We start from the raw sequence: 14047 nt of genomic DNA on the forward strand, positions 1-14047 counted from the left end.
TGAAAACAGCTGAGTCAGGACAAATTACTGCTGGTTGGGGCCAATAAAACAGAATCCCATCTTTCCTTCCTTTTCCCCTACAACCGCCATCCCATAAACATGCAAGATTTGGTTTCCTTGGCAAAAATGCCCTTCCCATATAAACACCAACTTTTTGCCACCGACTTAAGTTCTGCAGGCTCTTAGGCAGCTGCTCCAGCAGGAAGATGCCATTGAGTTCTTTCTGTTTTTTATTTTTTTAAATGGTTGCTTGGAGAGCTGTCACTGAAAAAGATAAAGGCAGGGAAGCAGATTGACTTTGTCTCCTGGAATGGCACCATTATCCTGACATCATAAAAGCAAGGCCCCCTGCCCAGTGGCTCCCACAGATTGTTTTTCATTGTGAGAGTTAATATACAGACTGGATTTCCAACTAGTGCCAGTTGGAAATCCTGGCCTTCTCTGGCCTCCTTTCCTACAGGGGCAGGAAGCTGAATGTGTTCATTTTCCCAGAAGACTAACCATGAAGCAGCAGAAAAGAAAAAAAAAACAAACCCAGGCCACCCGCCTAGGTTAAGCCCCAGCCAGTCACACCTGCCAAGCTCCTTTCTTCAAGCATGGAAACAGGGCTTCCTAAATGGTGCCTCCACCTCTGTCTCCCTAAGACCTGGTCACCATCCTCTGTAAACCCTCTCTTTGCATGTTCTTGTCAGGGGACAAGGGTCACACCTTCACTGGAGCTTTTGAGCCATGCAGGTGGCCGCACTCACCCAGGCCCAGCCCATGGGGTTTCCCCGAAAACCTTTTCATCCACCCATGCTCTGCATCCATGCCTCCAGCAGGGGGCACTGAGTAAGGGGCTGGGCAGATTGTGTGCAGGCATGCTCCCTCAGTCGTCATGTCCGACTCTTTGTGACCTTTGGACTGTAGCCCACTAGGCTCCTCCGTCTATGGGGTTCTCCAGGCAAGAATACCAGAATGAGTTGCCAGTTTCCTCCTCCAGGAGATCTTCCCGACCCTGGAATCGAGCCCACGTCTCCTGCGTCTCCTGCATTGCAGGCAGATTCTTCACCCACTGAGCCACTGGAGTTGTCACAATGTCTAGGGTGGTCCAAAGACCCTCAGGAGGCAGGCCCAGTGATGCTTCCCGGGGTGGACGCTCCTTGAGGGCAGGTCTGTGGCATCCTAGGCTGTGTTTTCCTCTGTAGAACCTGGTACATGGCAGAGACTCAGTACCTATTTGTGGAATATGAAATCAGGAAATGAATTCATAAACATAGACAGTTGGTTCTTGATTACTTGTTGTTATTGTTCAGTCGCTCAGATCTGTCCGACTATTTGCAACCCCATGGACTGCAGCAGGCCAGGCTTCCCTGTCCTTCACCATCTCCTGGAGTTTGCTCAAACTCACGTCCATTGAGTCAATGATACCATCCAACCATCTCATCCTCTGTTGCCCCCTTATCCTCCTGCCCTCAATCTTTCCCAGCATCAAGGTCTTTTTGACAGATTGTTTACTTTGTAGGCTAATAAATCAGTGACTAAGTACCCAGAGAGGAAAGCTAAGTCAGGCCTTTCACCTGAGCGAACTGTTAGTAGCCCTAGAAGAGATTTCAACAGAGAAAAGGTGTTGAAACCACCAGGGGCCATCGTCCTGGCCCAGTCAGCCCCCAGCTGGAGTCCAGGGGTGGGCGGACACCTCAGCTGTCCCCAGTCCCCACTCAGCTTCAGGGACTGATTCCCACAGCCTCTCCTGGACAGTGTCCCCCTCCTGACAACGTGCTCAGAAAGGCGGCCGAATGCGGTCAGAAGCTGTGAAAGACTGTGAGATGTGGACTTCATTGTGGATCCTCCGGACTCTCATCTGTGTGGAGAGAAATGCAGCAAATGCAGGCTTCAGCTTCCAAAAAAAGGCCCATATTGGTCTCCTGGGGAAAGATTTATTTCAAAAACCGGCAAAGGATATGAAATGCCAGGCTCAATTCTCAGGCCTGGGACTGAGCAGCAGTTAGGCCCGGGCCCAAAATACTTGGGGAAATCAAGACAAGCTGGAGAGCATGGCTCCTGAGTTTTAGTGGCAGCCAGAGCGGTTTCCTGCGGGCCTAAGGTGCCGGAGGTCCAGGATGCCTGTGTTGGGGGCTGGAAGCCACTTGCCTTCTGGTGGTGACCAGGGTTGTCACCATAAGCCGTCGGAGGGCACGCGATGCCCTCCTCACCCTCGGCGCGCTTCAGCAAACACGATCTTGGGGGAAAGAAGAAGTAAAAGCAAGCTCACCCGCTGGGCGCCCTGCTCCAGCTCTTCTCTTTTCTCTAAGGAATTCTGCTGCCTCTGGGCCCTGCTGCTCCTGCTGTCTGGCATTTCCCAATTTCCAGAACGAGGCTGTGCATGGCAGTGGGCTTGCCCAAGGCCTGGGGCTAAGACATTAAATTCTGTTCTAGAAAGAGGCAGCCTTCTAAGATGGAGAAACAATTGGGGGGACTTGTTTTCACAGCAGTGTGGCAAACACACATCTAAGGGTCTGTGACCACCGCTCTTGGGGGTTCTGAGGAGTCACCCCACAAGAAGCCTCTTGGGAGGAGGGTTTAAAATGGTGATGCCACAAAGCCTGAGACATGGCGCTTTGTCACCTAGCTTGACCTTAACCCTGGCAGCAAAACCCCGGAGCCAGCCAAACCATGCTCCCTTCCACAAGTGTCCTGACTGAGGCCTCTTCCAAGACGTCACCAGGTGCCTTTTCCAGCCTGAGATGCTGTGAGCTTATTGCAACATGGAGGGCAAGGGAAGCTCCTGCTAGAACCCTGTCCTGGGGGAATAAGGTCGATTTAATTTGTATTAGGCCTGTCACACACCTTAGAGAGGGGTTCACATTTTACTTACTGATTTTAATTGGACCTGATTTCACCTTTGTTCCCCAGCACCCCAGACTTGGGGTTAGAGGCCTCATCCAGAGAGAAGGAGGGACACTCGGGTCCCTGACCCCACTTCTCAGCAGGAATTACACTTTCAGGGGCTGACTTGAGGGATCACAGTCAAGATCTGTAACCATCAGTGAACCTGGCTCCGGCCAATGATACTGGGAGAAGCCAGTCGGCCGCCATGATTCCTCTTTGGAAAGCACCCCATGTGAGCGACTCCAAGCCTGACTCGGCACCCACGGCGGCTGAAACACAGACTCAGCGTGGCAACCAGCGTTAAGACGAAGCATTCTCAGGAAAGGACAGATAATCGTTGAACACAGCCCAGGACAAATGCCAGGTGAAAGACTCCCAGCTGTTTCCAGGCTGAACGATGCATCCCAGCCACCCAGGGGATGACTATTACACAGACAGGGTTGCCGCCTTACCCACCTGCAAACCCAAACACCCAAAGTGAGACTCGGGATAAGCTCAGGGTGCAGTGTGCACAGCCAGGCTTGGGATCCAGTGGTGTAGACAGCATGTTTCCAGAGAAAGACGGGAGAGGAGATCATCCAGGCAGAGCAGGGCCACGCAGACAAGGCCCCCACCAGAGCCTGTGGTCAGGGGACAGAACCCACAGAGGACGGATTTCCACTTCCTTGGCCATCAGGGGAGAAGTCACTTTGGGGTGTGAGGCGAGAGCTGGCGTCCAGATGTTTCCCCAGACCTGGTGACCCTCCTGCCTCCTCAGGAATAATTTTCTCTGTGGCTTAGCTACTATTTTCTCATCTGCACCCAGGGAAAATTGAAAGGAAACGGTGAGAACAGCATGTGCTAATATAGTCTCCAAATGCAACAGCACGAAGTGAGTCAATGCTGGACAGTTCACCGAAGCACATGCCTCGGTCACAGACAGACGGCAGTGACTGCTGACTGTCCAGGCCGCCCTCTGCTGCTCCCCGGCCTCCCATCACTCCTGTCACCCTGACCCTCCTTCCCAGCGCCACCCCCATTTCTGACAGTGCCCCCACCCCACCCCCGACAGCTCAGCTCGGCTCTAGAAAGGACTCCAAAAATGCCGAGTCAAAGAGATGGGTCCTGGCAAGTGCCGAACAAACGTCATTAACTGGTTTGCTGATCTGGGGGGTAAACGGTGAAGGCTACTTGTTGTTGTTAATACCATGGACAAACGAGACAAAGATCTAGTCTGGAAATCAAAACACTCATCTCACAAGTAATCGCCTGGCTTCCCCAGTTCAGCAAGCTTCTGGCAGGCGTTTGGTGGTGAGCTGGTTGTGTCGTGAGGCATCACCGCAAGGCGCAAATACTAGAGCATAATCTGTAAGCACAGGAGCAGCCGCTCCTCAGTGTTCCTCCTCGGAACGCTGTCCCGGTCCTTCCCTTAGAAACACTGAGCTAGTGTAGGGGCTCATAATGGGGGGAGGGCTCCTGGCACTGCTATCCACCCCATACAGAGGAGGGGTACCGGCAGGTGCTGGACAAATGACCCTCAGCGAAGATTTTATTTGACTTACCAAGAAAGTGTTCACTACAGAGTCACCAACTTGTCCCGGCTTGCCCAGGTCAGTCATATGTTTTTGCATCCCTGGAACTCCTCAGTCCCGGGCAAACCAGGATGGTTGGTCAGCCCCTCTGACTGCCACAACCTCCTGGAGAAACCGCCTCACTCCTTCCAGCGTCCCCACGCTGCTTCCTTCTCATGCTCTTCCCACGTGCAGTCACTACACAAGGTCCCCAGGACTCGCAGGGACATCTCTGTGTCCACACTGCCCCAACTCAGGCACACACAGACATATACACACACAGACACACACACACACACACACAGAGACACATACACACAAACACACATACACTCATCTGGAGGGCCCCGGCACCCCAGGATGTCGCTAGGTACACACAGACACAGACACACACACGCACACACACGCTTTCATCTGGAGTGCCCGGGCACCTCCCCAGGATGTCGCTAGGTACACACAGACACAGACACAGACACAGACACACACACACACACACACACACGCTTTCGTCTGGAGGGCCCGGGCACCTCCCCAGGATGTCGCTAGGTGGCGCTGTGTGGCGGTCCCTGGACCTAGGAGGTTCAGGACGGATGGAGACTCCTCAACCAGTAACCTGAGGACCCCCAGCCTGGGGACGTGGGAGGTGTGGAGCGCCCCACCAGCAGGGCTGCACGTGTGAGGTGTGCATTACACGGCTGCGATAATGTGGCGGGGGCGGGGGGGGGAGTGGGAGGAGACACAGGACCAAGCGAATCAGTAAAAGCCACCAGGAAGGACAAGGGAAAAATTCATCAACTTCCCTTCTTGAGGTTCATTAAGTCATGTAATTAGATTATGTTATGTAATCCACTCAGTCTGATTATGTCACGTAATCTGTTCAGTTACTTAGCTTCTCACATAACTAGCCAGGTTATTATTACTTTTTAAAATCAGTAAACATAGTTGTTTCCCAAAAAAAAAAAAGCAAGAACAGTTGTTTCACCAGAGCAACCTGTCATGTTAATAAAAATGCCAGTGGCTTTACCTGCAATCATATAGATCTCCCGTCAACTTCAGGGCTGAGATGCCTCGTTGCTGTGTGTTTGCATGTGGAAGTTAGACTGGGATTTTCAAATCAGGCAGTCTTCATCTCCCTTCCGCCTGTCCCTCCCCACCGGGACATATGTGTCCCATGGGTTCACGATTAGTGACACCGCTAGTGACACGTCCTACCTAGTCCTTCAGGAATCCCTGCCTTGTAGAATGGAGTGGGGAGGGGAGCAGCACATGAAATTAGCAAATGAAGCTAAGCTGGCATGTGCTGTGAGCATGACCACAAAGAACAAAAGAGGGTACAAGCCAGAAAAGCAGTAAGTTAATAAATAGGTTCCCGTGGAAAAATACAAGCTACAGCTGGAGAAAGAGGGATGGAAATTGAGGAAACAGAGAGTCAATGAAACAGTGTGATTTGGAAAGTAGTAATGCCAGGGAGCGATTTATGGGGTGAGACGGGACGGGCGTGCAATGTGATATGACAGCTAAATAAGCAAAGGAGGGTTCAACCGTGCTGCACAAGCCCCGAGCACCTCACCCTGCAGCCGGTGGCATCTGGAGACCGCCCCCGGCTGTTTATCGAGCACCTACTGTGTGTCGGGCTTACCCCTCAGAGTCTCTGAGGCGGGTGTTGTCACATCCAGCAAGGAAGCGGAAGCTCGGACAAGTTATGCAGCTTGCCCAGGATCACAGAGTTGGAAAGCAACAAAGCGGAATTTAACCCACATCCTATTCAAACTCTCGTCTCCAAACTGGCTGCCACTCGGTGAATGAAGAGGCAAGGGACAGGCCCTGCGGTGACCTCTGGCTGTGGGGTCCTGGAAGGTGCACAAAGATCAGGAGACTGACACCCCGGGTTCCAAGCCCAGCCCTGCCTCCCAACAGCTGATGACTCTAAGAGTGGCACTTAACAGCTCTGTGCCAAAATGGGAGAAAAAAATACCGTCCACAGAGGTGTTGACGCCCAAGTGGATGTTGGGGGAGGCTCCTGGTGAACCGCACAGCACACAAAACGACATACATGTGCTGTTACAAGTCTTGCAAAAGTGTTAGTCCCTCAGTCGTGTCCGACTCTGCGACCCCACGGACTGTAGCCTGCCAGGCTTCTCTGTCCATGGGATTTTCCAGGCAAGAATACAAGAGTGGGTTGCCATTCCTTTCTCCAGGGGATCTTCCCGAACCAGGGATCGAACCCAGGTCTCCTGCATTGCAGGCAGATTCTTTATCATCTGAGCCACCAGGGAACCCGACCTGTAAATCCCTGGTCCTTGAGCTGTGCTGCTTCCATGCATTCATCACAACCAGTCAGTTCTACCTCCTGCATTTGGAAAACTTGTCATATTAAACCCTGCTGAGCCAGAAGATGATCGGACTATCACGAATGAAGGCTCAGTCTGCCTCATAGAGCTCGGTTTGTGTCCAGCTGACTAGTCTCCACGGGATTTGCAAAACCTCCTGTGAGCTTTGTTGTCTCTCAAGTAAGCTGGTAAAGTCTAGGAAAATTTAGTTCTGAAGGAAAGACAGGTGACAGGGCAGCTATAGGTCTGGAAGCCATCCCGAATGAAGAATGGTCAAAGGACTTGAAGATCCACAAGGCGTGGAGGAGAGGAACACGGGGCCATCTTCAAAGTCTGGCTCAATGGAGAGGAGGAGGACTTCGGTGCTTGGAGTCGCTCCTCGGGGTGGAGCTGGAAAAACAGGGGACAGGGGTGGTTCCTCCAGTGGAGGGGCCCCTAGGGTGGTGCAGGCCTGCTGCCTCTGGGCTTCCGAGGCTGGGCTGGAAAAACGAAGCAAGTCCATTAGCCGCTGTGTTTGTCAGCAACATTCCTCCCACAGCAATCAGGTGTCCTACTATTTCAATTCAATTCTGACACCATCCCAGGTTAGAGCAGACTCATACTTTAAAGTCTCCATCCCACAAGACGGCCCGCACATTTGAATGCTCATCCCAAGTCCCAGGTCCCCAGGCTGCCCACATTTGTGTCTGACTTGACCACCAATCTGAGGGTTCTTGCCACCCGCCTTTGGCTTTGAGAATTCACTGAGATGAATCGTAGAACTCGGGAAGCTGCTACACCCATGATTACAATCTTCTTATAAAGGATGCTACGCAGGGGCAGAGAAGCACAGGGCACAGTGTGGCGGTGAGGGGTGCCGAGAACCCAGGTCGGGTGCACCAGCCTCCCACCACTGTGTGTTCATCAATCCAGACGCTCCCCGGACCCTGCTGTTCCTGACGGTTTACATGGGGTCTCATTGTGTTGGCTTGGGTAACAAAATCATTACCCACATGGTTGAACTCAGTCTTAGAGATCAGAGGATAGAGCTGGAAGTTCTAACTCTCTCCTTGGTTCTTCAGGATGGACCAGCCCCCCATCCTGAAGCTATGTAGCCCCCCACCCCAAATATCATCCCATCCCATTAGCATAAACTCAGGTATGGGAACTAAGGACTCATCATGAATAACAAAACACCCCCAGCACTCAGGAAATTCCAAGCGTTTAAGTGCTCTGGGCCAGGGAACCTGGGACAAAGGCCAACTCTATTTTTTACTATACCACAGGTACACTTTCCCGTCCCTTCTGTCTCTGACACGCTATATTTAGTGGCTCTGAAACTGATTATGAGGCACAGTTCAGCCCAGTGTAAGAAGAGACCTTCAGAACTAGGGCTCTTTAGAAATTTAATGGGCCACCTCCAAAGGTCCGAGCTACCTGGAGTGGGAAGTGATCCGGCTAAGGTCGGACAACCCTGGCTGAGACCCCTGAGCAGGAAAGCCCTGTGCTGGGTGGGTGGTAGTTTGAAACTGATGCTCGCTCACTCCCTGGCCTGGTCACAGGGTGATGTCAATGCCTTGTTGGTTTCAGAATCGAGAGTCGCTTCCATTCTGGATGAACAGCACCGTCACCCGCAAGGCGGAAGGCTGGCACTGGGGCTGGCACGGATACGACAACGAGCTCAGAGCCATGAGGGGTATCTTCCTGGCCTTTGGACCCGGTAGGCGAGATCTTAGTCATTCTTCCCCCAAGGCATCAGGGGCTGACGGCACTCGGAAAGGCTGGAGCGATTTCTTTACGGATCCTCTTTATGAGCAAAGCTGAGCAAAGCCAGCCAGTCTCCACGAAATGTCTTTGGCTGGCTTGCTTTCAAATGCTTCTTGGCTTTGGCAAACGTGGCCAAATACTTCTCCCTGTAAGTTTTAAATCTCAAGCGCAGTGAGGAAAATGTATTCCACATGTTTGTGATTCATTTTTTACTTAATTCATCAAAACATCCCTTCGCAGCCATCTGATGTCCAGGAAAGCTTATCCAGCACCAGGTTGCTGACAGCCACAAGTCCCAAAGTCGATGTGCTCGCTTCACGGGGTCTGACACTTCCACTCTTCCTCCGTGTCTAGAGCGGCCACCCCTGTGCAGGTCATCCAGTCTAGGGCCCACCAGAAGCTAGGATGTGCTCACGGCAGGCTAGAAAACGGTTTTGTGACTGACTTTGAGGATGAGCCAGAATGACTTTTGCAGTGTCTAAGATGAGGCCGGATTGACTTTGCCTTCTTGGACCTGATGCCTTCTTGGGTCTGGAAGAGAGGTGGGGCGGAGGGCGGCCCATTTGGTCATTTGCTTTAATTAATACAGCACTGTAAAATTCACATTTTGGAAAAGTGTATCAAATGCTCTAACAATCATACTACTACCTGTACACTCCCTTTAAAAAAAGGGGGTGAAAAGCAGTCAACAACCACCAAGGGTCAGCTGATCAGATCACAAGCTCCTCATCTTCCTTCCTGCTGTCCACACTCCTTATTAAACATTAAGCTTATTAGCTTACCCTTATATCCAGTCCAAGTTCCCCTTTCTGGATGTTTTGATCAAAATGTTTCAGCCCACAAAAGCCCATGCTTTCCTATCAGGTGATAGGTTAGAGGTCACACCTGGAAGCCCTGCCCTGCTCCTCAACATACGGGACAGAGATGCTTGTGAGCCCTCCTTCATTCCATCCACCTTGGGTCACTCTCTCAACCACAAAAAAAACCTGCTGAGAGCTATAAGGTGTCAACTTATAAGGTTGACACTTCTGCCCCCTCCACGGGTGCCTCTGGGAGGCTGAGCTTGGTTAGGAAACACACGTGGGTCCAGATCATTGCCCACAAATCATCCAAGTCCCCACGTCCTTAAGTAAGCAACAGGACTAGTAGCCGCAAGCATTTCTAGGGCACAGCTGGGTTCACGACATTGGCCTCAGAGAGTTCAGATGATGCTCCCGCATAATACCGTCAACCGATAACAGCTACCTGTTAGCCAAGCCCCAGGTTAGATCTGCGGAGCTCAGAAGCCAACTGAGTTCAGGATGGAGCCTTGAGGATGCTGTGAGGTCAACCCCTAGATCAGGGTGGAGACATCCCAGGCCATGGCCTTTACACAGAGGAACATGAGACAGGGGTGCCTAAATGCAAAGGCATCGCCTCCTCCCTCCCCCAAAGAGAGGAATCAGATCATGAATGCAAAACAGTTGTCAGCTGGAGTGTTTATGAGTAAGCATCTTGGGCAGATTTTAAAACAGAAATGAATCTAGCCTCAAACCAAAATTTTAAACCAAGTATCCAGAGCTGCAACAGCTGAAATTCAGTGGGGAGCTTTTTGTCCATTAACAAAGGCCTCCATCATACGCTCCTTTAAAACTAAAAGCCCAAGTCTTTTATAGACAGAAAGACGACCCCAGATGAAAATGGACTGGGCTAATTGCAAAACTGTTTCCAGGCAGATACAGCCTCCCGCAAACCATCACGTTTCTGGCTTCATTTCGCATGCAAGATTGAATAGCTCTACACGCTGACTGTTTACGCAGAAGAAAATTTAAGAGCGAGGTCTTTAATAACAATCTAGCCGCACTTTGAGATAAACGTACTGCCCTCCTGATTAATTGGAGGTAATTCTTGCTCATACAGGATGCTGAGCATCACTACAGCTGCCCAGACACAGCTTTAGAAGTCAGGAAGTCTGGTCCAGCTAAGCGAAAGGGAAATCATTCTGGAAGACAGGCTCTCTCTGGTTAATCCCAGTTCCTAATTGAAACAATCTAACCTTGCCCTAAGTCTGTAAGTCTTCCTTCTGTTTTGTAAGGAAGTTCATTTGTATCATTTCTTTTTAGATTCCACATATAAGGGATATCATACATTATTTCTAGGTGGCCTAGGGGCTCAGATGGTAAATAATTCGCCTACAATGCAGAAGATGCAGGTTTGATCCCTGGGTCCAGAAGATTCCTTGGAGGAGGGCATGACCCACTCCAGTGTTCTTGCCTGGAGAATCCCACAGACAGAGGAGCGTGGATGGCTACAGTCTATGAGGTCGCAAAGAATCGGACACAATGGAGTGACTAAGCACATATGAAATTTCTCTGTCTCTGCCTGATTTACTTCACCCAGTATGACAATCTCTAAGTCCATCCACTAACATTTTTTTTTTTTTTTTTGGTCAGAAGAGCTTGACCTCAATTTTTCTTGCCAAATGTTAAAGAAGGAGATGTCTGAAAGGCTGGAGATGGCTGTCTTGGATTTGCTATTGACCTCCACCTGCATACGTGACAGGACACGGCCACCACGTGATGTGGCAGGATGCCCTTACATCCACAGCAAGTCAGGGAGATAAGTCTTCCGTGTCACGGGACCACCTCACCACTGATTCCTCAGCTGCGGCTGATTCTTCTCTGTGGAGGTGTAACCACCATCCTCAGCCGATTGTAATGTTTTCCTTCAGATGAGAAGGGTTGGCACTCCAGCCTCTACGCTCTCCTTCGCAGGGTGGCTCTGGATTTGTTTGAAATTAGTGTTCACCCTGAGGCAATGCAGATCCTTACCCTCCCTACCCTAAAAGTAAGTGAACAGTTCATATAAGCTATGGATAAATATTTTCAATGCGAACATTCCCTTGCTGGGCACTTATTCTATTAGTATCAATAGCTCCCCTCTATTGAGCACAGACATGAGCCTGCAACTAGGATTTAGGCAGCATCTCTGTGCCCATCCTCTGAGGTTATCCAGCTGGTGAGTGGCTGCAGGCTGCTCTGTAAGACCCGTGAACTTCTCTATATAGAATTCTACTTATACACCTCAAAATGAGCAAAACCCATCACTTGAGACGTTGCCCTGGATCTAACACCCTCTGGCTGAGTTCTCTCTGTTGCTTCTGTATCTGTAATTTCAGGGTTAACGTAAGAGCAGAATTTGGTGTGGACCCTTCTGGGTCACGTCACTGTCACTGTTTCTTTTAAAATCAAGGATATGTGATCGTTTTAGCAAAGCAATTATAAAGATTATTTTCTAACATAGAAAACTTGTCCTTACAGCCCCAAAACTACCTTTTAAAAAAATTTTAAAAAGAGCACATGTCTGGGCCTTTATTGACGGATAAAGTGAAAATCAGTCACTCAGTCAAGTCCAACTCCTTGTGACCCCATGGACTGTAGCCCACCAGGCTCCTCTGTCCGTGGGATTCTCCAGGCAAGAAGACTGGAGTGGCTTGCCATTTTCTTCTCCACGGGATCTTCCTGATCCAGGGATCGAACTCAGGTCTCCCACACTGCAGGCAGCCTCTTTACCGACTGAGCCTCCAGGGAAGCCACTATTGATGGGTGGAAGTCCCTCCTAAATTCAGCTTCAATAGTTTTGGGTATTTTGTTGGAAGCACTGGTTTGGAACCTAAATGTGAAGCGGCTTATAAATATCACTAATGTCTCATATTCACTCTTCGTTGTTGTTCGGTTACTTAGTCATGTCCGACTCTGCAACCCCATGGACTGTAGCTCACCCAGCTTCCCTGTCCTTCACTGTCCCCCAGAGTTTGCTCAAACTCATGTCCATTGAGTCAATGATTTCATTCAGCATCTTTTCTGCCTCCTATGGAGAAAGAAGGTCTCTTCAGCGCCCTTACTTGCTATGCTGTGAACAGCCAGCCCTGCCCCCAGGGGCCTGTGTCCACGTAGAGTCTGGAGCAGCGTCTGGGTGGAAGCACTCTCCTTCATGAGATGGCTTCCAGCCTTCACTCGGGTCCCCGGCTCCAATACCAGCTTCTTTATCTTCCCCACAGCTAAGTTACTTTATCTGCTGGTGAAAAGCTCCCAAGGAATGTTCAATTGATCTTTCGGACATACTCAGGAGACCATCTCTGTGGCTTATGCATTAGCCACACTGAGAAAAACTCTACAACTGCCAGTTCTGTCCAGTCCTGGGACCTCCACGTGGCAGAAAAATGGGAAACATTCTTGAGCTGGGGGCATCCAGGCTAACCACTCCCTGATAGATAGGTGGCCTGGTAGAGAACTATGCAACCGAATGGGGTTTGGGGAGCTGGGCAAGATGAGGCGTGCAGAAATGAGCAGTTTCAAGTGGCCTTTGGGTCCTCAAGGAAAGCTCTGTCGTTACAAGGGAAGCACAGTTATGCATGGATTTGTGCATAGTTATGCACAAATCAGTTTGTTGTCTGATTTGTCTTTCAAAGAAACATGGCGCTAAGTGGTAAAGATCCCACCTGCAGATGCAGGAGACATAAGAGATGCAGGTTCAGTCCCTGAGTTGGGAAGATCCCCTGGAGAAGGAAATGGCAACTCACTCCAGTATTCCTGCCTGGAGAATCCCCTGGACAGAGGAGTCTGGTGGGCTACAGTCCATGCGGTCGCAAAGAGTCGGACACACTAAAGCAACTTAGCACCCACTCACATCTTCGTAAACTATAGAAAGCAGCTTCCTTTCACAACCTAGAACCTTCCAGATCTCCTTCCAGGTTCACAATCCCTTGGCCGGGCTCTGTGGACAAGGGGATCTACCAGTCCTAGAGTTGCTAAAATGCCAAGCGTAACCCCTCCAACACGGGACTCACCCCTCTCTGCCCTACCCAGACCAGCATGGCCTTGACCACTTGCTTCCTTCCCTTGCAGATTTCAAATCTGACTTCAGAGCTGCTCCCATCAAAGTCGTGGATATCTACAACCTCATGTGCAAAGTGACAGGCGTCGTCCCCCTGCCCAACAACGGGTCCTGGTCCCGGGTGATGTGCATGCTGAAGGACCCGGCCAGCTCGGCCCCAGGCGCCCCGCCGAGTGCCTGTGCACTGGTTACCATCCTTCTGGCCCTGCTGGCGATGCTGGCCTAACTGCTTGTGCCGTGTCCCCAACACTCCGCACAGTGGGTGAATTAACCACCTCCTTGATTCATGCAAGGCCATACAACTGTTAATCTATTCTTGGGTGATTCCACACACAAAAGTCCATATTTCTTTATAATTTTTGTTTGTTTTTTCTAGTGGTAAGAAAAATTCTAGTTTTTAATTTGTTCTACTATAGGTTATTTTCTTCTTCTTCTTTTTTTTTTTTTCATGTACTCAGATGGCTCGTCTGAACAGGGCCTCCCACTGTAGTGACCAGACCCCAGGTAGGTATTCTGTGGAGTCCTGGCCCCTATGTTTTGCACAAAGTAGGCTCTTGTCTGGGGTCTGTCTACACCTGGGAGCCATCCTGTATGGCTTCTTCCATTGGGGGGAAAAAGGAGGCCCATTTGAAAGCAGTAGCTGCTGTCTATTTCTGATCCAGCTCATGGGGTTTC

General features: G+C 50.5%; 1 protein-coding gene across 1 annotated transcript in view; it reads left to right on the top strand.

The window, feature by feature from the left end:
* ENPP6 (ectonucleotide pyrophosphatase/phosphodiesterase 6) overlaps positions 1 to 13707 on the top strand; it is a 46753-nt gene extending 33046 nt beyond the window's left edge. The window contains exons 7-8 of the mRNA XM_088832668.1: positions 8321 to 8450; positions 13384 to 13707. Of these exons, the coding sequence (XP_088688794.1) occupies positions 8321 to 8450; positions 13384 to 13598 (345 nt within the window). The 3' untranslated portion in view covers positions 13599 to 13707. The remainder of the gene's footprint in view (positions 1 to 8320; positions 8451 to 13383) is intronic.
* The last annotated feature ends 340 nt before the right edge of the window (positions 13708 to 14047 follow it).

This window comes from Moschus berezovskii, chromosome 26 (genome assembly GCF_049115385.1).
Source record: "Moschus berezovskii isolate FMDL1 chromosome 26, NW_MosBer_1.0, whole genome shotgun sequence".
In the NCBI taxonomy this organism is placed as follows: domain Eukaryota; kingdom Metazoa; phylum Chordata; class Mammalia; order Artiodactyla; family Moschidae; genus Moschus; species Moschus berezovskii.